The sequence below is a fragment of the Arachis duranensis genome, chromosome 2, assembly GCF_000817695.3.
Source record: "Arachis duranensis cultivar V14167 chromosome 2, aradu.V14167.gnm2.J7QH, whole genome shotgun sequence".
Lineage (NCBI taxonomy): Eukaryota > Viridiplantae > Streptophyta > Magnoliopsida > Fabales > Fabaceae > Arachis > Arachis duranensis.
Window position 1 is genome coordinate 60560812 of NC_029773.3, and position 25122 is coordinate 60585933.

The 25122-nt window shown below is 33.9% G+C and overlaps 2 protein-coding genes across 3 annotated transcripts; one reads left to right on the forward strand and one right to left on the reverse strand.

Annotated features, from left to right (window-relative positions):
• Window positions 1–128: 128 nt before the first annotated feature.
• Window positions 129–7518, forward strand: LOC107474523 (amino acid transporter AVT1A). Of its 2 annotated transcripts, none has more exons than XM_052257436.1 (12): window positions 129–571; window positions 1312–1565; window positions 2101–2315; window positions 2697–2720; window positions 2812–2992; window positions 3074–3293; window positions 3378–3513; window positions 3622–3639; window positions 3746–3893; window positions 5784–5827; window positions 6404–6470; window positions 7135–7518. In XM_052257436.1, exons 1-12 carry the CDS (start codon window positions 324–326, stop codon window positions 7218–7220), a joined length of 1641 nt encoding a protein of 546 aa, XP_052113396.1. In that variant the 5' UTR covers window positions 129–323; the 3' UTR covers window positions 7221–7518. The 2 variants fall into 2 exon arrangements, with proteins under 2 accessions (XP_052113396.1, XP_052113395.1); XM_052257435.1 differs by having other exon boundaries at window positions 132–571; window positions 6404–6466.
• Window positions 7519–11119: 3601 nt separating this feature from the next.
• On the reverse strand, window positions 11120–22049 carry LOC107474524 (uncharacterized). The gene is made up of 13 exons (XM_016094149.3): window positions 21880–22049; window positions 20626–20751; window positions 20412–20538; window positions 19342–19469; window positions 19186–19255; window positions 18995–19097; window positions 16767–16884; window positions 16605–16686; window positions 13641–13702; window positions 12558–12630; window positions 12353–12433; window positions 11944–12024; window positions 11120–11520 (listed from the first exon to the last, which is right to left on the reverse strand). The coding sequence occupies exons 2-13, from the start codon at window positions 20658–20660 to the stop codon at window positions 11353–11355; spliced, it is 1128 nt and encodes a 375-aa protein (XP_015949635.1). The 5' UTR covers window positions 20661–20751; window positions 21880–22049; the 3' UTR covers window positions 11120–11352.
• Window positions 22050–25122: the final 3073 nt, after the last annotated feature.

Genomic DNA, 25122 nt, shown 5'->3' on the forward strand with positions numbered 1-25122 from the left:
GGTTTTCATCTCCATCCTACTGGAACTTTCTACCATCGTCATTCACTTGTCACACGCTACTTACTAGTCATGTCCCAGTCCCAGTTTTAACTTATAACCCAATTACAGCCACTCAATAACATTTTATTCTTCAAAAGTTTTGTTCAGTGTGTATGCATCATCATCATGGTTCATAAACAACTCACCAATAACACAAATTCTAACGTACCACGTTACCCATAAGGGAATAACACATAATAAAAATGCATATATATACACAGTGTGTTTTCTCTGCTTAAGTCTTGTGCTCTGAAGAAAAAGGGGTCTTGAGTCTTCTGGTTAGAATGGCGAGTAACGACAACAACGAAAACAGGAACAAGAAGAGCGAGAAAGAGAAGGACTGTGAGGAGTTTATGTTCGAACAGAATGAAGAAGCTGAACCTGAAGACATTGAAGCTGTCAAGTTCGAGAGCGAAAGCAGCAGTGGGAGTGGCAGTGACGACGACGACGACGACGACGACGATGGGAATCGTCATCGCAGAGGACATCAACCTGAATCATTCACTTCTCAGCAGTGGCCTCAAAGTTACAAGTATGATATCATCCTCTCTTCCTCTTCATCTTCTTCACTATCCTTTTTGTTTTGATTCCAATTAGCATTTCATGATAAGGTTTTGTATTCTTCTTCTTCTTCTTCTTTCGGTGATTTTGTTCAACACAGTATCTCTTACGTGACTCATCCCGTATTAGTTTCTGCAATTTTCTTTTATTCGGAATTATTGTATACTTTGGATGGTCCCACCTCCGTTTTCAAAGCAATTTACACTGTCCTTTTGTTTTGGTTTTGGTGCTTGACTGATTTTGAGAAATTAATTCTTTTTTTCATTATAATATCGAAATTCGTGTAATTTTCTGTTTATTATTTCATTTTTATTTTATGCTGTTTTAATCCCTAGCATCTTCAACATGCACAAACTCGTTCCTTTTATTGCTCCACTGTGTATGTAAAAATTTGATGCGCAACGAATTGGTATGGGATACCAAAACAAGTCCATAGTCAAATTTCCAATAATTAGAGCGTCATATTAAGTTTTGCCCTGGCTTATAGCTAAAATATGGTGAGGGTTATTGAAATTCTTGTAGTGAGTGAAGATTCCATATGAAATGACCTCTGTAGGTGAGTGGTTTTGTAAAGAGGTAGATGTATTTTTGGTTTTCTAGGATTTTTTAGTAAGCTTTGTTGGTACTTTCTGTTATATGGCGTTTTTTGTTAATTGGATCAAACATTAACTATTCTTGTGTTATTGTTTTTCATCCCCTTACTTTTGATAGAGAGACTACAGATTCTTATACCATTGCTGCAGCACCGAATTTCGAATCATTTCTACGAGGGCCGAGTTTTCTTTATTCGAGTTTCGCGCGTTCAAAGAGCAACTTGGAGATAGATGGAAAGACTCCTTTACTGTCAGGTCATGAAGGCATCACTCGATCATCAACATGGTGGGAGAAAGCTTCAATTCAAAGGCATGTTACTGGAGAATTGCCTATTGGTTATGGATGCAGCTTAACTCAAACAATTTTCAATGGTATACTATTTCATCTTTATCTGCTGCAATTTTTTTATTTTTAAACATTAAGCTTGGTTTTTGCATGTTTATCTATAAAATATGTTAGATTCAAATACTGGCAAAGACATTCCCCAATTATGCAATTTAGAATTTTTTTTTCCTTTCAGTAAGAAAAAGTTGGCCATTTGAGGTGGCTCATTCCAAAAAGTTAGTGCATATCACTATCCTTAGAGTGGTTATAATTGTAATAAGTAACCTATCAATGAAGTGAAGAGAAATATATACAGCTTTAATGAGTAGTTAGGCTGCATTTGGTAGTAGCATGGACAGAGGGGACACAAATTTTCAGTGTCTCTGGCTCTATATTTGTTTCATGTCCGAGCATTTTTTCCTAAATTTTACTGCTTAATTATAAATTGGAATTTAAAAAGTTGGTTTGTCTGTTTGCAGAAATGCTGACAGATTCTATGAATTTTGTTTTCAAATATCAAACACTGATCCTAGTTTTCTAATTCTATGTGACTGTTTTATAATGTGATTCTGTACCTGGCAGGGATTAATGTTATGTGTGGAGTTGGTCTTCTATCTACACCATATACTGTGAGACAAGCAGGGTGGGCCAGTATGGTGGTGATGCTTTTTTTTGCCATTGTATGCTGTTATACGGCCACCCTTTTGAGACGCTGCTTTGAAAGTAAAGAAGGAATCATTACCTACCCGGATATAGGAGAAGCTGCATTTGGGAGATATGGCCGTATTGCTGTATCAGTGAGTCTTCTGTTTTTTCATTACTAAAAGTTAACTTGATTGAAAATTGTTGTGCAATTCTCGTTACTTCACATCTCTAATTATTGGATGCATGGACTTGAAATGCTGCTTTTCTCTTGATATATGAATATTGTAGTTCTTTTTTTATGTATTTATTTATTTATTTTTATCATGATCCTAAATGGTTTTGCTTCAGTTTTTATCTTGGGTTTTATAAATTATTAAGGGCCTCAAAATGTGTATAAGAATATTCCTATCTCTTTTTTCTCTATATCCGAATTCTTTGCTGTAGAAGTGAAAAAGGGTGCTTAGAAGCTTGAATTGGTGGTTTTACTAATCAATATATACTGATGTTATTGCTTTTGATATATTTTCTTGCAGATCGTTTTGTACACTGAATTATATGTGAGTGGCAACAATGTCTTTCATTTCCTTTGAAATACCTGTGTTCTGTTCCTCTGGACCTTATGCCTAAGATCTCTTTTCATGATTGCAGTCATACTGTGTGGAATTCATTATCTTGGAAGGAGATAACCTTAGTAGTGTGTTTCCGGGAACTTCCATAGATTGGGGAGGTCTCAAGTTAGACTCTGTGCACTTGTTCGGAATTTTGACCGCACTTCTTATTCTTCCTACGGTTTGGTTGAAGGATCTTCGCTTAATCTCTTATCTATCAGGTTCCCCAAGGTCTTAAGAAAATTCCTTGTTTTCAATTTAAAGAATCTGTTGTAACTTGAACTTATTATGACAATCTGCAGCTGGAGGGGTTGTTGCAACAATATTGATTGTGATCTGTGTTTTTTGTGTTGGGACAATTGATAATGTTGGATTCCATCACACTGGTGAAGTGGTGAGATGGAGCGGCCTGCCATTCGCCATTGGTATCTATGGCTTTTGCTTTGCAGGACATTCCGTTTTTCCAAATATATACCAGTCCATGGCGGATAAATCACAATACCCCAAGGCATTAATAACATGGTATGGTACCTAACTCCTTTTATCACTAGAAAATAATGTGTAATTTCTACATTCTGATTCCTCAACTCATTTTTCTGCATGCAGTTTTATTTTGTGCGTTTTGATATATGGAGGTGTTGCAGTCATGGGATACTTCATGTTTGGTGACAGCATTTTGTCCCAGATAACATTGAATATGCCAAAGGGTGCATTTGCTTCCAAAGTTGCATTATGGACAACAGTTAGTTTGATACTTTTTCGGTCTCTAATTGTTACTTTTTAATAGCTTCAATCTACCTAAGATGTTTTTTTAAGTCTCTAATTTCATGTTTCTTTACTCTTCTTTCAGGTAATTAACCCATTTACTAAATATCCTTTTGGCTATAATTTTGTTTATGGAAGTACAAAATGCGTAGGTTGATTTATCAAATTCATCAATAATTATATTTAACTTTTTTTCCTTAATATTTAACAAATATGCTCTGTTGATGAATCCACTGGCAAGGAGTCTAGAGGAGTTGCTGCCCGAAAGAATTTCTAGAACTTACTGGTGCTACATTCTTCTTAGATCTGCACTGGTTGCATCTACGGTTTGTGCTGCATTTCTGATTCCATTTTTTGGTAAGTCTGAGGCTGTCTCTGAAATATAAACTCTGGGCTATAGACCTATTCATTCATTCATTCATTCCATATTATGATATAATTTCATAATCATATGTGCAGTATTCTGATGCCAACCTTTCTTTTTGTGTTATTTTGTTTCCAAATCATGAACCACATCCAAACTGGTTTAGTTTCTTCATTTATCTCCCTGGCATATTTTGAACCAAAATGGATGATTTGTCATATTGTAACAACTGTCATTTCAGCAGTTTTTAATATCTTCTAGACCTATTCATTCATTCATTCATTCATTCCATATTATGATATAATTTCATAATCATATGTGCAGTATTCTGATGCCAACCTTTCTTTTTGTGTTATTTTGTTTCCAAATCATGAACCACATCCAAACTGGTTTAGTTTCTTCATTTATCTCCCTGGCATATTTTGAACCAAAATGGATGATTTGTCATATTGTAACAACTGTCATTTCAGCAGTTTTTAATATCTTCTAGACAATTCAATGTAAAAAACAGCACTAGACATGAAGGGAGTGAGCGTGAGTGCATAACTAACAGCTTTATCTTCAGAGTGAATTCCCTTACTTTTCTATTCCATCTTTTCTCGTATTCAATCACCACCAGTCCAACTCACAAGATCACTTGTTTCACTAGCTTGCACATACCTAGTTGGATTTACAACTGGAGCTCTCTTCTCGACTCCTACTATATAAGTTGAGTAACGTATCCACTTTAAAATTCCCTAAGCTTGGTAGGATCTTTATATTTATCTAGTGCAACCATGGAACAAGCAAGGGAAGCTTGCTTTCCGGTTTCCACATAGTAGCTTGACCTAGACATGAAAAAATAAGACAGTTGGAAATGTAACAGAAAGTGAATATTATTTTCTGATGTTCAAAGCTGTAAAAGGTTATTGGAGATAAAAACAATTGGTAATTATTACATGGCGCAAATCTAGCCTAACTTGCTCCTGTATTTGAGTTGTGCATCCTGTATATCTAATTATTACATGTATAATTGACAAGACTCAAAATATGATTGGGATTGAAGGAGGTCCTAAAGGAGAAATAATGTTGATAGAAGCTTCAAAATCAAAATAAGGGATCACCAGAAACCCTTGAAGTCGGCCTCCATTTGCATTGCAACCCCATAGGAAAGATATACACTTGGACTTGAGGCATACTGCAAACATGCAAGATAACAAAACTTTACAGTATGTTAGCAACTTGGCCCTGTTTGCAACCCCCTAATAAGCAATGTGTAGCCGGGAAGTCGGAACAAAAGATAGTATACACAGGCATATGCAAAAATCACTGGTGAAATGTTTATAGTGATTAGCTGGTCCAACGGTAACCAACAGCCGACAGGCTCTACAACCTTGGCTTGATAGAAAGTGTAGCAGTCAGGTGTCCACTATGAATAGTTCTGATAGGGTTGAAAGTTGAAGAGTCAATTTGAAATGAAAAGAATCGTGAAGGTTATGGATAATTACCTCCGGGCCAGAGCTACTTTTCAATGCCATCGTCTAAAAAATGGTTTCAAATCATTGTGTAGTAAACATATTTTATGTTGAAGTTCAAAACTTAAACTTGCATTGGGAGGACGTTGACATTGATTGCTTTCACTAATTCACACTTATTTTGTACTTTTTAAATTGTAAATATTGCAAGAAATGTGGAAGTAAGCAACTTTGTGTGCCATGTTCTTCTTCTGTCATTGATCAGTACCTTATCTACTAAGCTCTTACTGCTCTTGCTAATTTAAGGTGCTTAATAGTCAATAATCATACATCTAAATCTTTTTAATGATGAAATTTTGTATTAAAGTGGTAATACATGTTACAAAATTAAACAAGTCTAACTCTAATATCCTTTCATTACAATTTCAGGGCTTGTGATGTCTTTAATTGGTTCTCTCTTCAGCATACTTGTGGTAAGCACTCCCTTCAGCTACTTATATTCATACAAATATTTTAATAACATCTATGATTCAAACCGCAAATAAAAGTTCAACTGTCGTGGAAGGAATTTAGAAGTCATGATTCTGTTAAGATTGTTTTGGTGGATATAATTCATGATTCTTTAATCCCTTTTCTGTCATTTTTTGTTTCTTACAATTTTTATTTACATACATCAACCATAAAATACTGACTTTAATTGATTAGAGAAATACTCATGTGCATAATTGTCCTTGAAATTGAGGATACCATTTTAATGGTGTGTTAGCATGCTATTCGTATCCTATAACTAAATTTTGTTGTATGTTTAATGTATGTGCCTTATATTCATACCTACATGGCTGCATCTCATCTTATTTTTTTAAAGCAAACCTAGAGCCGCTAAAAAAATTTATTGAAAATCACTAAAAATGAAAAGCTGTACAAGGAATGATTGGGATGAGGTAGATTTGTCCATACTCCATTCTGCTTTCCCTTATTGTTCTTGTTTCAGTTTCTTATAAGGAATCCCCATTGAACAACATATAATATTTGTATGCAAAATTTTTCAGTCAGTGATAATGCCTAGTCTTTGCTTTCTGAAAATTGTGGGCAAGAAAGCTACAAAGATGCAGGTAAGTACGTTTCTGATTTCATAATTACTCTCTAGTCCTTTATTCATATTTTGGCCATAGGTGTGATGAAATTATTAATTTAATAAAAAATCTAAATTCCACTCTCACATGATTATAACTTATAGACTAATGTTAGTATTGAACAATAATACTTTCTAATTAAGTCAATACGAAATGCATGTAAGCTTTCAGTATTATCTGTCAATTTTCCTTATATCTATCGCATTCGTGTTTTATATTAATTGAATAGTTTCAACATTGAAGTACCAAAATTAATAATCATCTTTGGAAGATTATGAAGCTAAAATAGTTGCCATGAATGAATGTCAGTGGACAAAATTACATATGAAAAAAAAATTAAATTAATCGACCACTAAATCCAAAATGTTTTATTTGTTTGGAAAATCAAACCAAAATAAGTTATTTTTTATTCTTTTTTCCAGTACATGATCTTTCACTGTTAATTTTATATTTTCTTTCATACGTAAGTTTGTAATAATATGAAACTTTTAAGATAATTTTGGTACACTACTGATTTCAAAGCTTTTTTGGCTGTTGGACCGCGTGGAATTGTTAACTATTGTGAGCTCATACATTAAAAAAGCTGTTTTGAAAAAATTTCCTATTCATTCCATAGAACTCAAGACTTGTGTTGCTGGTTCTTTCAGGTTGCCTTGAGCATCATCATTTCAGGAGCGGGAATCATTTGTGGACTCCTCGGAACTTATTCCTCTCTGCTAGATATTGCGAATAGTTACTAAATCAGATCTTTCAGCACTGATCATGTTGGTTAAGTTATTATGGATTCAGAGTTAGAAATTTACCTTATATGGCTAGTAGTGGAGCCATTTGAATTATTGCGGGAATAACTTGTAATGAAGCCTATTTAGTAGCTTGCTTTGAACGAACCAGAACATTTCATTATCTAGGTTTGCATTCTTTTTAGTGGAGTATTAATGTCCTATAATCGTGTTACTGTTGAATAATTATCAGTTTATGCCTTGGACTCTTATTAGTTTGCGTTTGACATTGGCACAAGTGCTTTGATTAGTTATTTATGATCCTAGATGAATTGAATCGGAGGAGAAATCTCTATTCATTGATTGAATAGCAGAAATGAATTTTTCAGTTAGAACTTCTAACAGCCTGAAAGCTAACGATAACTAACTAAATTAATCATCCAGCTAAGCAATTTTAACTCGGTCAGATCTCTATAAAAAAAAAAAAAAATTAACTTGTTCAGATCACGCACTTGCTCAAGTTCTGGCTTATAATACAAGTCGCTAAGTTTAAGCTCATCAACATTCTACCTCCAGTTATCAATAATCAACATTAAAGCAACGTGGGATCTTCTTTCAAATTGGGATCTTGTCATGAAACATTGTAATGAAAGTGATGAAACAAAGTAAATGGTCCTAGAGCTAGTGCTAATGTGAAAATATTGGCTAATTTTTTTTTATATTGGAAGAGTGTGTGAGTTGTGCTTGATTATGGTGTATACAGGTGTTAGACACAAGTGTGGGACAGGGAGAAATCGGACCGTCCGAGTTCTTTGTTAAAAAATTCGTTAATCACAAATCGGACCGTCCGATTAGTTTTTGTTTTTTTTTTTATTTATTTAACATGAAATCGGACCCTCCGTGTACAGTTTTTTTTTTTTTTAAAAAAACTGAAAACGGACCCTCCGTTTTCCATTTGTGTTTTTTTTAATTTTTCCTTTAGAACAAAACGGACCCTCCGTTTTTAGGTTTTTTTTTTTTAAAATTAAAACGGACCGTCCGAGTTTTATAAAAAAATTATTTTTCTGTGGATCTCCTCTAATCGGACCGTCCGAGTTCTTTACTCTAAATCGCTCGGTCCGATTTCAACCTCCTAACACCACATGCAGAAAAAATACTCCTATTCTCCATAATGCTGTTACACCCCAACCCTTCCTCCATATTAAAAATAAAAAGCGGAAAATATTAGCTATTTGGTTTTCTGATTTTATTAGATGTGATTTCAATACATCAATCTTAGTTTTTTCTTTTACGATGTGGCAGTAAGGTTCAATCTGCTTGCTCCCTCATGAGCATAGGGTTTGTACTTTGTAGCATTGTGCAGAATGGATTTTTTTTAGACAGAAGAATGAACTTTCTTAAAGAGAAATCGTCTAACAACCATTTTTATATCAGATAAAAAAACATTAGATCTAATCTGAAAAGGCAGTTAAATATCTTATATATTATAGATTTAAATTTTTTAAATTAAAAAATTTATAATTTAAATATTAAAATTATCCAAGATATGTGCAAAACTCTTGATATGCGATATAATATTTTTGATAGTATTGTGTTGAAAAATACTGAAAATTTTTAAAAACTTCAGATTTTTTATGTATAAGGTAGATTCAACATGTGTGTGGTTATCGATAAAAGTTACAAACCATTTTTTTTTTTAAATTGAGTTATTTTCGATGGACCTCATAAATTACTATGAATTACTTGGAAAGGTTTAGATGTATGATAAGGTTGAGAGTAATAAAGAATTTTATGATTTTTTGCACGAATACAACTTTCACATTTAAGTAAGGAAGAATTAATATTCTTAAACAATCTTGGAAACAAATGTTTGAGATATGAAAAATAAGAGTGTCCTAATCTATTGTGTCAGAGCATTATTTGGTCCTTTATAAGCATAGAACTATCCTCTGAAATATCCTTAAAATGATAGAGTCAATCCATCGTCTTAGCACTGCCAATCATCTTCTTCGAGATCCGGTCTTAAAAAATATTATAACACCCTACCACATAAAGTCTTATGCTTAAGTCATAAGACTGAGGTGACAAGGTATTACAACCTCTAAAAGTAAAAATATATATAATAATAGTTGAAAGAAATTTTATAGCTAGAAGCCTTTAAAGGAAAGTCTAAAACAAAAATCGTAACGCTCACGTCAACGAGAAACTTGCGTACGAAGAAACGTAGGATATATGTATATGAATAATAAAAAGGGAGTGTCAAAAATACAAATATTCAAACTCTAGGCTCAACTTGCGAAACCATGGTTGGCTGGATATTTACATAAATATATACAAGATAAACCCAAAAGGTCCAAAAGATAGCTTACAGAACCTGTTTCTTCAAATCAACCTCTAAGAGGGACATAACATGTTCTATGCAATATATATATATATATCAAAACCAAAATAGAAACCCATAAGGCAAGAGTTCTTCACTTCAGAAGCTTTCAGAATGTCTCATGTCCTGCATCTGAAAACTACAAATATTATATGGGGTGAGAACCAGAGGTTCTCAGCATGGTAACGGTGCCCACATAACTAACATATAATGTCTCGGAAAAGCCAGAGACGATCTTAGAACTTTCGACAACAGATTCAAATTTTAACCTTCTTTACAACCATAATTAAGCCATAAACAAAGTGGGGTAAGTAAGGGTTCGAAATTTTAACTCAACCTAATTTGATCCTTTAGCATCTCACCTTCTTCCATCCCTCCAAAATTCTATATAACAGACAACCAAAATACAGACAAAGCAAGCATAAGAGGTAATGAAGTCCACATTCAAAGTTACTAGCTTTTGGGTCATACCAATACATCTCTTTGTAAGCATGATAACCAAGCTTTTCAAACAACTTTTTCAAGTCAAAATAGTTCACCAAATCAACATCCAGGGGACCACTTCTTGACACTACCATTTATGTAATGAAGTACTCCTCTGTTGTCCTCAACAAAACTACCACCGCATTGAAATACAGGAACTACAAGCTCAGCCATTTATGTATGTAAATGACAAATTATGAAATTAACAACACAGTCAAACTCAGCTTACTAAAATTCTAAGTATGCATTATCTAACTTTTCTACAACAAATCATTATCCCTATTTTAAATACTTTCATACCAACCACTTCTCCTATATTTATGCATGCATACCAGAGCCACTCATACAAAATATACACATTACTAAGTAATTTCCATTCCTGATATTCACTCAAACAAAATATTCAATAAACACAACAATGCTCTTCATAAGGACAACCTAACAATAATCGATCAATAAATGCAAAATGCTTATCCCCGGTCAAAGACGACATAGACACAATCATGAACAGCATGAACTTGCAACTGTTGACTTGCTATGTCGATCACTCCCAAAATAACATTAATGCAGGTCAGGCTGGTGAAGATGGTGAAGTTCTTGACAGGGATGACAATCGTCACATGAAGAGAATGGTTTTCCTCGTAAAACCTAGCAGGGAAAAGAGTCATTCGTAATTTCATTTTTGGAGTGAATGTGAGGAATCTCCCATACGAAGGGTCAATTTCCAAAACGCAACGTAGGGTACATCTATAAAATGGATAAGGTACATCCATAAAACGGCTTCGTTTTGCACAAAGGAGACCAAGGACCAATTTGTCCCTTTTGTCCACATGGCATTAATCGTGTGACGTGACAAGTTAACACAATACATAGGACATTTCCAGCTAAACTTGACGAAGCAAACTGGGCTAGAAACCTAATTGACTAACGGAATTAAATGTTGGAAACTATCCAAGTAATTAATTTTTGTTTGTTAAGGACTAAAATGTCTGATCCGAAATTTTTTAGGAACCAATATGGACAAATACTCAAATAAAATAAGCAAGCAAAAGAACGCCGTATAATTTATAAATTCAATGCCCCAGCTTCAGCTAAAAGTTTTTACATCAAATAGATTACCATTTATGTCAACTACATATAGTAGATAACATATGGTTTATAATTTCATTCATGTTTTAACATAAGAGTGAGATCTATCAATCACTACTCAAACTGGCAATGAGTGCATGTGAGTTTAACTGAAATGGCCGCTCAAGACTTGGGTGTGTAGAGTTTACATGAACCTAGGTTAACATAGTATCGTCCTCTTCTCTTCTTATGTATGGAGGAGGCAACAAGCTGTCCATGTTAGCAAAAAGATATCCACGGCCGCATGACGATTCAGCAAGAGGCGAGTCTAAGACTGAATCAGGAATTACTGCCAAGGTTTCGTCCAAAAGTGCTTTGATTGTCTACAAAGTTCAAGGAACTCAGTAAGCATTCAAAGTAAGCAATTCAATAAATGAATCATAAAAGAACAATTACAGCAAATTATGATGTAAAACATAAGCCAAATTTTGAATTAACTTGCCCACAAGATGTCAACACAACAATTTCATAAACCATTTAATAAGTTTTTTATAAACACGATAAGCACATTCTTCTGTTGTTAGTTCCACAGATAACCTGTCTCCTTACAATATTTAGGAGTATGCTTTGTGCAACACCACAATATCATACCCGTATATAATCGATGAAATTAAGAAGACTTGGAGACTTGCTTGGTTATCAAAGTCTTTTTTTAACAGTGGATGTTGATAACCTCATCTAAAATCATATTACTTTAGTGACGCAGCTCTAGGTACTAAAAATATAGGGTTTTAAAAGTAATATACCGAGCAAGTTTGGATGGCAGCATCTGCTTTGCGTTTCCAAAGTCCATTCCCAGGCTCAGAATGAAAGAAACCAAGCAAAGGCTGCAGAAAAAGTAACAGATGATCATATGATAATAGTAAAATATATATTGGAAGCAGAAAGTCCGAAAATCAATCACATTAAATAGATATATAACTTGCTTCCTGCAAGTGGAGGGAGGAAAGAGGATCATTCCAGGCATTGAACCATGTATACCAAATTATAATTACATTACAAGTATATTTAAGAGAATTGAAATCCATGCCTTCATCACATATCAGCTTGCTATTAAAATTACATTTCTGTCAAGAAACGTTCATTGAATGACGGGCATTATACAAGAACAAATTTTGAAAATCATCTACTGAGGATTATTCGCGCTATGCCCACCTTCGTTATATCCCGCAGAGTAGGCCCAAGACCATATTTCATCAATACCGAGTCCCCATACACTTGATATTTCTCAAGGACCTTGATGAAATGAGAGGGAGAAAGAAAATCAAAACAAAGCAAGATATACCCTACGTCATTCCAAAATATAGATCAATAATTCAAGCCTCTGAATACATTCAAAGCCAAAAGACTCTAACCGAACCTGTCGACGTGTAAGACTACTTCTTGATGCACCATAGACTGCAGTATCAATGTGTCCCAAAAGGTGCCAAGGGCTGCAGAGATTACCAATGATGGTTATTCAAGCTACTGAGTATCAATTCATATAAACATCATGAAGTCCACCCAATAGTGAAATCTTATTAGAGAAATAAAGTCACTTAAAGTCTTCAACCAAAAAACTTAACACTTAGGGGAATTAGTACAAAGGTAATTAACATGACAAAATAGTGGCAAACAACTGACTCGACAGGAGTTGGATCCCTGTCACTACTATTTATTACATACAATTAAGTCTCAGCATAACATCTCAAGTATGTCCTTCATCAAACTCTTAAGCCGGAAGAGCATTTGGTTGAAAACACGTTAGCACAAGAAACCTTTCAAGTAGCTAGACTTTAGGGCTTATATTTCTAGGAAGTTAATTCCAAAAATATGCATAGCTGGGAAAATCTTATCTAACCCGCAATGAAGATGTATATAACATCCAAGTTTTCACGAAATAATATTGTTTTAGATACATTGTTTGCGTTCATGTGCACACAGCATGCATAAAAATAATTTCTGATTGTTACGCATTAATGGTGACAAAAAGAACCATGCACCAGGTAATAGACCACAGCTGCACCAGCTCACCTAGCACTCCTAGTTTTAACCATTAATAGGCCATTGCAGAAATATCAGGTTTCTTTCATAACATAAAATTTATGTAAAACAATTTTATGCATTTTGTTAAAAATTTGAATGTTAACTTATGTCCAAAACTAAAACAGCTTACTCTAACACAAAGTGCTCAAGTGGAAGAACAATGCAGTTGGACTAATAAGATGATAACTTACTTCAAGGTTTTATCCAACTTAAGAATTACAATGGGCATTCATCATTTTTAACCTAAAATGTCAAAATCACTTTTACAGGAAATTGAATGGAAGGGCTGATTCCCCTTCTCGTTTATTGAAAAGCAGAGCCAGATATAACAGAGCTAGATACTTTTTGTTTTAGATTTCACACAGTCAAAGTGTGAAAAAGGAGGTTGGGGCAGAGAGATTTGGTATTTGAGACTTACTTGTTGTATGCTGCTCGTCCAACCATAACACCATGGGCCCCAGCCATTCGAGCTGAATTGATCTACAATCAAAGTTGCCAAGTAAAGGAACAGAAAGAAGCAGAATGACAATATCTAACTTTTTCCTTTAATAAAAGCAATATGTATCCATTAAAAGAACAATTTCAAAGCTACAACACTCACCAGCATATCATGCCATCTATAAAAAAAAGAGGAAGACGGGGAATAGCATGAAAAACGTAAATCAAACTCATGAAGAAGTAAATAATATGAAAATGGTGTCCACAAATTTTAGCTAATGCAATTTCATCTTTATTATTGTATTCCACTATTATAATATTAACCATTTAAATGTTAAAACATAAAAATATATTTAATCTATCCAGAGATACTCAATTTTCATTGATTGAACAATATCACATAGACTGTAGCACTTGCAAACAAAGGAAACACGTGTAAAACAAGTTTGAGATTTGTATAAGCAAGAAGAGAAACCATAAATGGAGCACAAGAGAAAGAGGGTTAACCAATAAGTAAAGGTTTGCAAATTGCAACCATAAGAGGTAACAAGAGAGGGGGAAGAGACAGAAGCAGCATCTGCCAATGTGAACAAAGAAGTTGTGGAGAGCAGAAAAAAAGGTGCATATTGATTAACAGTGGAAGATTCAGAACACATGTAACACATAACTTGGATTTCACATGTGAATTGTGAAGGAACTTCAATGGAGATTCTACTTGCCATGGATGTTGACTATCAAACTCAGGTTAGTAAGAATTGCAAATACAAAACAGGTTCACAAATGAATTTATGAGATGAATCGCCAAAAAAGAAAAGAATCATATACCCATTTTCTGAAGTCATCAGAATGTCAATAAGACTGCTATTTTGGCTATGATCTACAATGAGTAAATAGAACCATGAAGAGATAGTCATTATCTACCACATGAAATTCATAACACCATTTCTTTCAAATGGAGATTATTAGATCTCCACCATGCTATAAAGGGTATTGCCATGCACTTTTTAACATCATTATGAGGAAAGACTATAGAACCTGATTTAGGTTATTCAAGGATAGAACCTGAAAGCTTGAAGAGTATTTTAAACGGCTTCATGTCTATAGTGATGGTTTGTGATAGGGCCCAAAGATAATATAGCAGACCCACTGACGGATCTAGAAAATTTTGATAGTGGGGACAAAATATATATAACATTATAATAATTTTTATAATAAAAATATTACATTTACATAAAAAATTAGTTATCAAATTATCTACTATAAATTTGTATATAAATACATATATCATTTAACTTATTTTTAATGTGTATTTTGTATTTTAAAATTTGTATTTTAAGATTTATTCTGTACAAGTGATTATTTTATGTATGCGTAGCATAATTGTTGTTATAATTATATTTTGTTATTGTAAAATATGATTAGGTTTCAAAATATCTAATTACAAATTAAAATACTAAAATAGTAATTTAAATAATAACATATAATTTAAAATTCAATTTTTTATATTTCATATTTTAAAACCTTGACAATATAATTAAAATGTCTTTTTTTTGTATATCTCATTAAACAATCATTTAAAACTCAACTTTCATACAAATTAGCTCTCGATGATATTCATAGTTGAAAAAGTTCATTCAATTAGTGTGTTATTATGAAAAAAATTAAAGCTAATTTTAAAAGAAGAAACACAAATGGATAGATAATATTCGTTCGAGTCGATTTCTAAGAAAAAACACCAGTTTTATTTAAATTTGAAAATTGATCATTATAATGGAAATCTAATATGAAGTTTTCAAATTTGCTATCAAGTGTCGAAAGTTGAACAAAAAATTATTGTGGGGTCAAATTTAATAATTTAATAGGAGCAAATAAATATTATTATTATATACTATTCAATAAAATTTCAAATTGTAGTGGGGGCACTTGCCCCCACACCCACATAAATGGATCTGTCCATATTACTGTTAATTGTCCATATTACTGTTTGAAAGAAGAGAGAATTCAGATAGAAACAAATAACCCTTAGGTTCAAAAACTTTGCTTTAGACACGGCTTTAATAAGAACATCTTAGATTGTTAGCTGTTCCTTATTGGGAATGTGTGAAACTAGCAGCTTGCCTCCATAACTCTCTCTATCATAAAGAAGAGATTCATGTCATGTGTTTCGTCCTATATTGTGTAAAGCTGGATTATGTGCTAACATAATACCACTGATACCATATTATAATTTGAGAGAAGAAAGATTTCAGAGAGAAACAAAGAAGTTCAGAAATGTGTAATTTGTATAAGTTTAACGCTAATCTGTGTGTATATATATAAAGAAGCATAGCTTGCTACATAAGCTAGTCCAAAGAGCAGAATAGTCTTTCATACATAAGTAAGTTATGATAGCTGCAACAACCTTACAGCTGTCCTATCCTAGCTGGCTCTAATCTTATAACTAACTCTAACTCACTCTATTAGTTCATCATCTACTAATGTATTTGCCAAACAATAAATTTGGAAAATTACTCCACTCAACCAGTCCCATCAAAAGTTGGAAAATATAAAAAAAAGCAATGCCAAGACAAACTGTATCGCCTGTTGGCAAAGCAATGCACTAGATAAAAGTCCAAATCTCAATAAATCTAATCCAGCCCAAAAGGAAGACAAAAAGGTGAGGCATGCTAAACCAATATAACCAACTTGAAATAAAAACACACCAAAGCTTGTAGATACCAAACAAAAACAAAACAAAATTACTGTTAAAATATTACAGGGTATAGCATAGTACTTCTGTTTATCCCACACATAAATAAAATGAATGTGCACTTCAAATATGGATGACATACTTGATATGGTCATAAAAGAAGAGATTAAGAGAATATTAAATATATTCTTTATCACAAACTTACTATCATTGGATACCAAGTCTCAATCACATGAAATATGGGCCAAAACTCACCTCATCAATACTAGCAATGCCACCATTAATTGTAAATGTTAAATCAGGAAAGTCCCGTAAGAGACCATAAAAGTATTCATATCTGCATTGGAAAAATATGATACATTATCTCTCTAATTAAATAATATACTAGACTATAAAACTCAAATTCCTGACACATACTTCAATGGAGGAATACTCCGATTTTCAGCAGGGGTGATGCCATTAAGTAGTGCTTTCCTTGAGTGAATTATGAAGTGCTTAGCAGGTGATAAAGAAGAAACCTTGTAAATGAAATCACCTGATAAGAAACAAAAGTGGCAACATAAAATGTCAATACACAGCCTGAATAACAAAGGCAAGTATATAACTTTGTATTCTGATAATAAAAGAATGAAGGGTTTTGTATAAACAAAAAAAAGGAAGAATATATATATATATATCCACTTCAATTTACAAAAATAATAGCAAAAAAATAAAATAATTATCCCTCCAATAAATCAAGCATACTTCGTACAAAAGGGTTATAATCTTCACAGCACAAAGATGCCAAACGTGTATACATATTATACAAGACTTGGTAGTGGAAAATTCTGTTGCTATATATATGAAAATTATGCTCCAACTGAAGTAAACAATAGTGCCATGTAATGACATGTCACAATGATTTCACTTCTACCCTTTTCCCAAAGCCAAGAAAAATAGAACAGGACAAAGTAAGTCCAAAGTTTTGGGACAAACCACACACTAGCTAAAGATATCTAAAGAAAGTAGATAATATAGATTTACCATGGAATGTGTGGAACAGATTTATAACACACCAAATTTAAAATAAACCAGAAGAGATAGCCATAAAAGACCTCGGAACACTGTTTACTACAATTAAAACTGAACACAAAACTAAGGTATAAAAACTGACATATAAATCACATCCATATTAATGTAGGATAGAATTCCAATAAGGTTTTATTGCATCCAGAAAATATCAATCTCATTACAACAACCAAAGTCAAGGAAAACAGTCATTGAATTCCTACATCTCAAGAAAGAAAGACAAAAATAATTCAAAGAAATCATTAATTAAGGATTTCTCCTTGACAAAATAGATTAGGAAGTCATTATTATATTAACCAACAAGGGCTAGTGCAACAGCAAGCAAGCTTCAATGCCAGGGACAATTGTGTAAAAATATTTCTCCTTGTCATTTATTTGTGTAATAAGAATTATGACCTAAAAAGAGGTTTATGCAGAACTGACATCAGCTTCTAAGTTTTGCAACCCTGCTTCATTTTCAGTTTCCTATTATTTGTATAGGTTGGTGGCATCACAATTTGGTGACAGCTGAGAAGTCGAGGAGTAGAATATGATTCTTTTGGGAATAATTGCAACTGTGATTATAGGATTCAACAACAGATTTGGTATTTATTGATGCAAAGAGAAATAATCAATGTGCTTCCCTCATGATATATATTATAAGATGTTTCTATGGCAATCAATTTAATAAGACTCTGTTCTTGACCTCTATATGGTGCTTTGATAATAAATACTTAAAAGGAGTTGCCAGGTCACACTTTAGAGAATAGGCATGTTGATGCTCTTTTCAACTTTTCCCCTTAATCTGGTTTGCTTCTGCTATGGAGCATTCTTATTTGCCTTTTGCCTGTACTTTCCCTCTTTCCTTTCAATAAAATTATTTTTCTATAAAAGAGGGGGGAAATCTTTTCAAAACTTATATAAGACATAGAAATATATGATAACTTAAGTCCTTATTTTCATTGGTATTCGCAAATGGGGAAAACACTGATGCTCGTAAGTTCCTTTACTACATAAAAATGTTTCCTGCTAAATACTTAATAATCATACATTCTCTAGATATGTTATTTGTTTTTCCATTAACAGTTAGCTACTAACTGCAACCTGATTGTTACGGAAACAAACATGATATCTTCATTCTAAGATCCTAGCAGAAGGTCACTATTTGCTTTCAATTAATAAATAGTAATTTCAATGTTATAGTAGTAAATCCAAGGGTTTTGCGAGGATAAGAATCCCCAATGTACCTACTTATCAAAATAAGGGTGAAAAAGATAGAATTCCCCATGTACCTAATCAATTGGACAAAAGCAACACATGTTTTAGCACAGCATAATTTAAAATGCTTATAAAATGCAGCAGATTGAAAACAGTGCAGCCATACTAACATAAATCTAATAACTTGGAAAGTAGGCTCAATGGAGGATCAAAATGCATTAATGCAAATAACCACAACAAAATGGCTTTTGCGGTTTTGCCATGCCTTGACACTGAACAGGGGCAACCTTCCCTTCACTATGATGAATTCTGTTTCAAAAATTCATAACATTTCATTCTTTCAATATGAATAGAGAAAAATGAACAAAGAAGGACCTTACACAACTCATTGTAAGAATCATGATTGTCCACGCCGATTCGACACTTGACAGTAACTGGTACATTTGTATTGGCAGCCATTACTGAAATAGCCTCAGCAACAAACTTTCCTTGTATGCATTAAATTTCTATATTAATGCAGATAAGACAAAGATGTTTATATGTAACCTTAATCAAGGATGATTTTTCTAACCTTTGGGTCAAGCATAAGACGTACACCAAAGCATCCACGCCCAGCTACTCTTGGACTAGGGCATCCACAACTGATATGCATTGAAAGTAATAAATTCATTTTGTTAGAGATAAAGACAACAATAAAGCTCTGAGATTTAAGGTGATAAGAACAGACTTGAAGTTGATCTCATCATAGCAATAAGCACTAGCAAGTTCGGTTGCTTTTGCTAAATTATCCAAATTACTTCCTCCAATTTGCAGCACAATTGGATGTTGATCTGGAGAATATGCCAAGAACCTGTCCTGACAACATATAAAAAGAATCAATGGTTTTTCAGCACCAATTTATTCAACACCCTTTTGTTAGTTTGTGTTCATATACACACATATATGCCCACAGCACAGATATAATCAAAGCCTTCAACTAGAAAAAACAATCCATACTGGGTAAGCAATATATTTTATTTCATTGCAGCAACAACATAATGGCCTATCACAGATCACATACATGTTTAAAACATTTATATTTTATCTCATTGCAGTATCTTATCCACTCTTCTAACTAGAGCCTCTTGAAGCTTTCTCCAACATGTTTAAACCACTTAACATGAGATTCTAATGCATTCATTAATAATTACTTAAGCTTAAGTTCCTATTGGCATTTTACCGTCTAACATTTAGTCTCATACAACTTTGCCAGTCTAATAGTTGTGTGGTAAAATTTACCAATAAGCTTTAGTGGCACTTTTTTATCGCAACAAAACCCCAAACACTCTTCCACAGTGACCACCTAACTTGAATCCTATGGTCATCTCCATCTATCTCTCTATTACTCGGCAATTTAAACAAGAATACTTAAATCTCGAGAGCTTAGTGCGATGTTACGTCCAATTTTCACCTCATGCCACCATAAGAACTTAAATAATCAGTTAATTTTAAAATAAGGAAGAGAGTGAACCCCAGACACACTAGTAAGATTGTTACCTTGTGACAGAAACAATTGAAGGTCATGGGTCCAAACACTAAGAAGTAAGAACAGTCACAATTTAGGGCAACATAGAATGGGCCTATGTGTCAATTATGCTTCAAATCTGAATAGGTCTTGTATGATGAGGCATGTTCAAGATAAAGAAATTTGTCTGCGTAGGTAATATCTTAAGATTTCAAGAGACCTTTCCCCTTAGAAATTATGATAACTTGTTATTCATGCTAGGAGGGACCCAGGACTTATCTTTATAAACTTACCAGATTTCCCTTTTGATAAACAATTGTTTCAGCTGCAAGCATTTCTGTGTAAAGCCAAGAATGTTTTGATATGAGACGTGCAAGAGTCCTATAGTGATGGTCTGTCCAGTCCATCATTGGAGCAACACTGAAATCCAAGGAAAAAAACCAGATTGACATCATTTATCAAGCAAAGGAGAAATAGAAAGAAAGCTTAGATAAACAGCAAACCCACCTAAACCAAGGAGGAAGATAGCGATTTGCAACCATCACAGCTAAGCTACGTGATTCCTCCTTCTTAGTGGAAGAAGAGAACAGCCCCAACCTTCAAAAATTTCTCGGTGCTGCACCCACTCACAATCTGCAAAAACTTTCAAATGATATTTAGACCTAGTAGAACTTCATACTTCTTTCAATAAACTATGGCGTGTTTCCCATATATCCATTCATCATAAACCAACCATCCAAAAATTCTTCAGGACAACAGATTTAGGTGGAGGAAATGCCTCAATTCAGAGTTCGAGCATGCCCCATGTTTCTTAACAATCTATCAACAATAGAATCCTCAGAGTTAAACCTAAATGCAATAAGAAGGCCCACCAAATGTACCAAGCCATTGGTACCCATTCCATTCAAAACACCCGAAACTCATGGTGCAGAACCGAAAATAAGTGGGTGGAGTTAAACGGTAAATAAGAACATAGTCAAATCTTTGCAGAAACAACAGTAATCACTCACAAACGAAAACTTATTTTTACAAGAAATAATACAAACTAATAACATATATTCTTTGTTGCTTCGTTTGGGTTGCTTTAGGTTACTCCATTGAAAATGTTTTAGGTTACGCCATTGCAGCCGCATGGCATATGAAAGAAAAAAAGAAGGTTCTAGTATCTGTGGCATGATAATGGAGCATGTGAAATAGCACAGGAAGCTTTCTAAAATAATACATGTGAAATAGCAAAATCTTCAAATTACTAATAGGTTCACCATTAAATACACTAATGGAAACATAATGAACAAATAACATCCAATATCCGTAACTACGACATCCAAATAACATGCAGAAACTTGCCACTGTGACATCAAGGTAAATACTTAACAATGGCACCCAGTTGTAACTGTTTATATAATGATATTCATATCCAAGCTAAAGCAATGTAACACACGATATGAAACCTCGACTAATCTATCATCAACTGCTGATCAAATCCAACAACCTAAAAGTATTCACCATTGGCGGGCTTAACACACTAACGAGTAATCAGATATCAACCAGCCCTACCTATAGCGAAGCATGGAAAATTTTCTTGTTGGCAATTTCGAATTCTAATCACTTATCAATCCCTCAAGCCCAATGCATCACTAACATCCAACACATTCAGGAAAAACATAGCAATGGTGTATAAAATGCAAGAACATAGCACCAGGAACGACACAATTTAAAAAAAAATAAAATAAAAAAGATGAAAAAAAAAGGGAAACAAACCTGAGTGAGTTAACCGCGGCGTCGTTTCCACTTGTGACAGGGGTCGGCCCTTTGTCGAGCTGTTGCCGTCAGTGGGTGCAGAGGCTTCTTTGCTTCAGACGATAATGCTCTCCTTTTTCCTGCCCTGTTCGTTTTTTATTTGTGAAATAGAATGTTTGCTGATTGGATGAAATTTAAGGACATCTAAATTGGGCTTTCAATAGGGCTTTCTTTGTGGGGGATTGTTTCTGCATGTGAGCAGACTAGAGAGGTAAAGATAGAGGGGGACTTTTTCCATGCACTATCCAATCAATGGTGGTAATAAAGGTACAGTCAACTATAATCAATTACCTGGGGTTTTAGGCCCGTTTTAATTACCAAAAAAAAAAATCTATAATCAACAGTGAAAACTTAGGTACAGTCGTTTTATTTCACGTGAAGTTGATAGTGGAGAGTCGTTAATTAAATGATTTGATTGATTTGACTAAATTTTCATCTAACAGCTCTTAACTATCAACTTCACGTGAAGTCGACTGCACCTAAATTTTCACCATAATCAATTACCACTTTTTTTTTAAAGAGGATGTCAATTTAAATTATTATGAAAAATATTTAAATTTTAATAAAAAATCAAAATCTAAAAACAAATATTTAAAATCAAATAATAACAGACATCTAAAATTATTTTAAAAATTCAGTTTAAAAATTCTAAAATTCTTTTAAAAAATTTTAATAAAAAGAAACATTTGAAACGTAACAAAAAATATCCAAAACCTAATAAAAACGAAATATTTAAAATTATTTAAAAATTCAAAAAATAACAAAAAATTGAAAAAAATCTGAACATTAAACAAGAAACATTTAAAAATATTTAAAAAACATCCAAAATCCAAAAAAAAAGAAACATCCAAAATATAAGAAAAAAATCTAAAATTTAACATCCAAAACTAATAAAAAAAATCATCCAAAATCAAGAAGAAGAACAACTACAAGAAGAAGAACAAGAGCGACGCAACCTCCTTCTTCCTCACTAGTCATTCTGTCGCAACCCTCGGCAGGACAATGGAAGCGGACGTGTGGAGGCCTCCTCGGTGGCATGATACGATGCGGTTGCAAGGGGAGGGTGTGGTGGTAGTATTTTCGCGAACGGAAAGTCTCTGTTCTCGGAGGGATACTGGTGCGTGCAGTCGGCGGTGTACTCGAAAGGAGGGTGCAGCGGTGGTTTGTGATGCTACAATTGCAACAGGGGGCTACATTCCTACCACGGCTGCAAAGGGACGGCGTGACGTGAACGCGGCTGCGGATGCAAAGGAAGCTTATGGTGGTGCCCCGCGGTGCTATATTGGCTAATGGAGAGATGCATGTTTGTTGCGGTGGTTGGGGCACTGGTTTCGGGAATAGAAGATGACGCTATGTATGATGGCGGTCAGCAATGCTGATTTCGGGAAGGAAAGGGACTACGTGCGGCGGTGATCGATGGCGTTAGGTGGGGTGCGGACGTGGATAAAGAGAAAAATAAGGGTTTGTGTGGTTATTTTTTCTATTGTGTACTGTGAATGTGTGTGAGCATGAAATTAGATTGACTCTTTGGGTATTTTTTTATTTTTATTTTTGTTGGGACTTCTTTTAAAATAAGATTTTTTTAATTTTTAAAAATTTATTCAAGTTGACCGTACATATAGTTGATCTCCTAGACTTTCTCATGTCCATTATATACATTTGGGTTCAAGGGTTGGATATTTAATGCAAGTAAGTAAGTATGAAAAAAGTTCAAAGTCCAACAAAATTTATTATTTTTAACCAGTACTTTAGTTATTAGTCTAATTTTTTATTCTAATAATCTAATAATATATTGTTAGGCCATACTTTTAAATATTACTAGATAACTGTTGGCTAAAAATTAATAAATTTTAATAGTCATCTAACATTTTTTCGTAATTATTATGATGTGTAATATCTAAAGTTGGGGTTATCCCACCCATACTCCTACATAATGAAAAAAAGAGAGATTTTTTTAAAGTAATTATGACATTGCTACTTTAATGCAATTTAAATTTGATTAGCTTTTAAAGAGAATAGGAGAACCAATAGAGACAAGCGAAAAAAGTATAAGTGACAATGAGAATGGTCGTGAGAGTGGAAAACTGTGAGGCAGCTACCTCCACCGATGGAAGTAAAAATGGAGAGAGTGTGAGAGGAGTACATCTGGTGGTATGGAGGGTTCAAAGGGGATGACTGGATGAGAGTCTCTTCTGGGGATAAGATGGTGGGAATGGCTAGTCTTAAACCCTTCACAATGGATGATGCTCATGATGGGGATAATATAGCTATTGTGAGGAAAAAGCAAGGAGATCCAAACCCACTAACTATAACGTTCATGGATGAAGGGAGAAGAGCACTTTTAACACTATATGTGGGATCTATTGTCATTAAAGTGATTGGAAAGCATGTAAGTTATACGGCCATGGTTCATCGTCTTAAGAGCATATGGCGATTGCGAGGCGGATACGATGTCATGGATGTTGGTTGTGGATATTTTCTTGTGAAATTTGATCTCATGGAAGATAAAGATAAGATTCCCCTGGGTGTTCTGTGGAGGTTAGGAGGACATTATTTGGCAGTCAAGCCTTGGTCACCTGATTCTCCTTGAGAGGAGTTCTTTGGCTCAACACTTGTTTAGGTGCGCATTGCAGGCTTGAACATATGGTACTACCAAGAGAGAGCGGTGTAGTGCTAGTTGCGGCCATTGGCAAACTCATAAAAGTGGACATGGAAACAAAAGAAGCAGAACATGGCCGTTATGCTAGAGTGTGCATCCAGATTAATGTGGGATTGTCGGTTGTAATACCCTAACATTCAAATTCTTGTGCTCGAGTCATAAATCAATGATAATAAGGTGGTATGACTCTCAAGTAGATTATAATACTTAATTTAATTAAAAGAAAAGAAAATATTAATCAAGAAGCCTAAAGAGAGTGAAAATAAAATCGCGAAGTCGTAACACTCACGTATTAACAAATAGAAGGCAAAGCGTGAATCGAAAACGATACGAAGATAAAGCCATAAAGAAGAGTAAGAATAACACAAAGTATAAAAGTATAAAAGTAGTTGACAACAGTATAAAAGTAGTTGACAATAGTATTTCCTAATCTTTCCCAAATGATACATAAAGGCCTCTATAGGCAAGTCCCAAAGGAGATCAATACAAAATATAAGTTTTTCAAAATAAAGGTGGAGAGATTCTAAACAAAATATAAAGCAGCG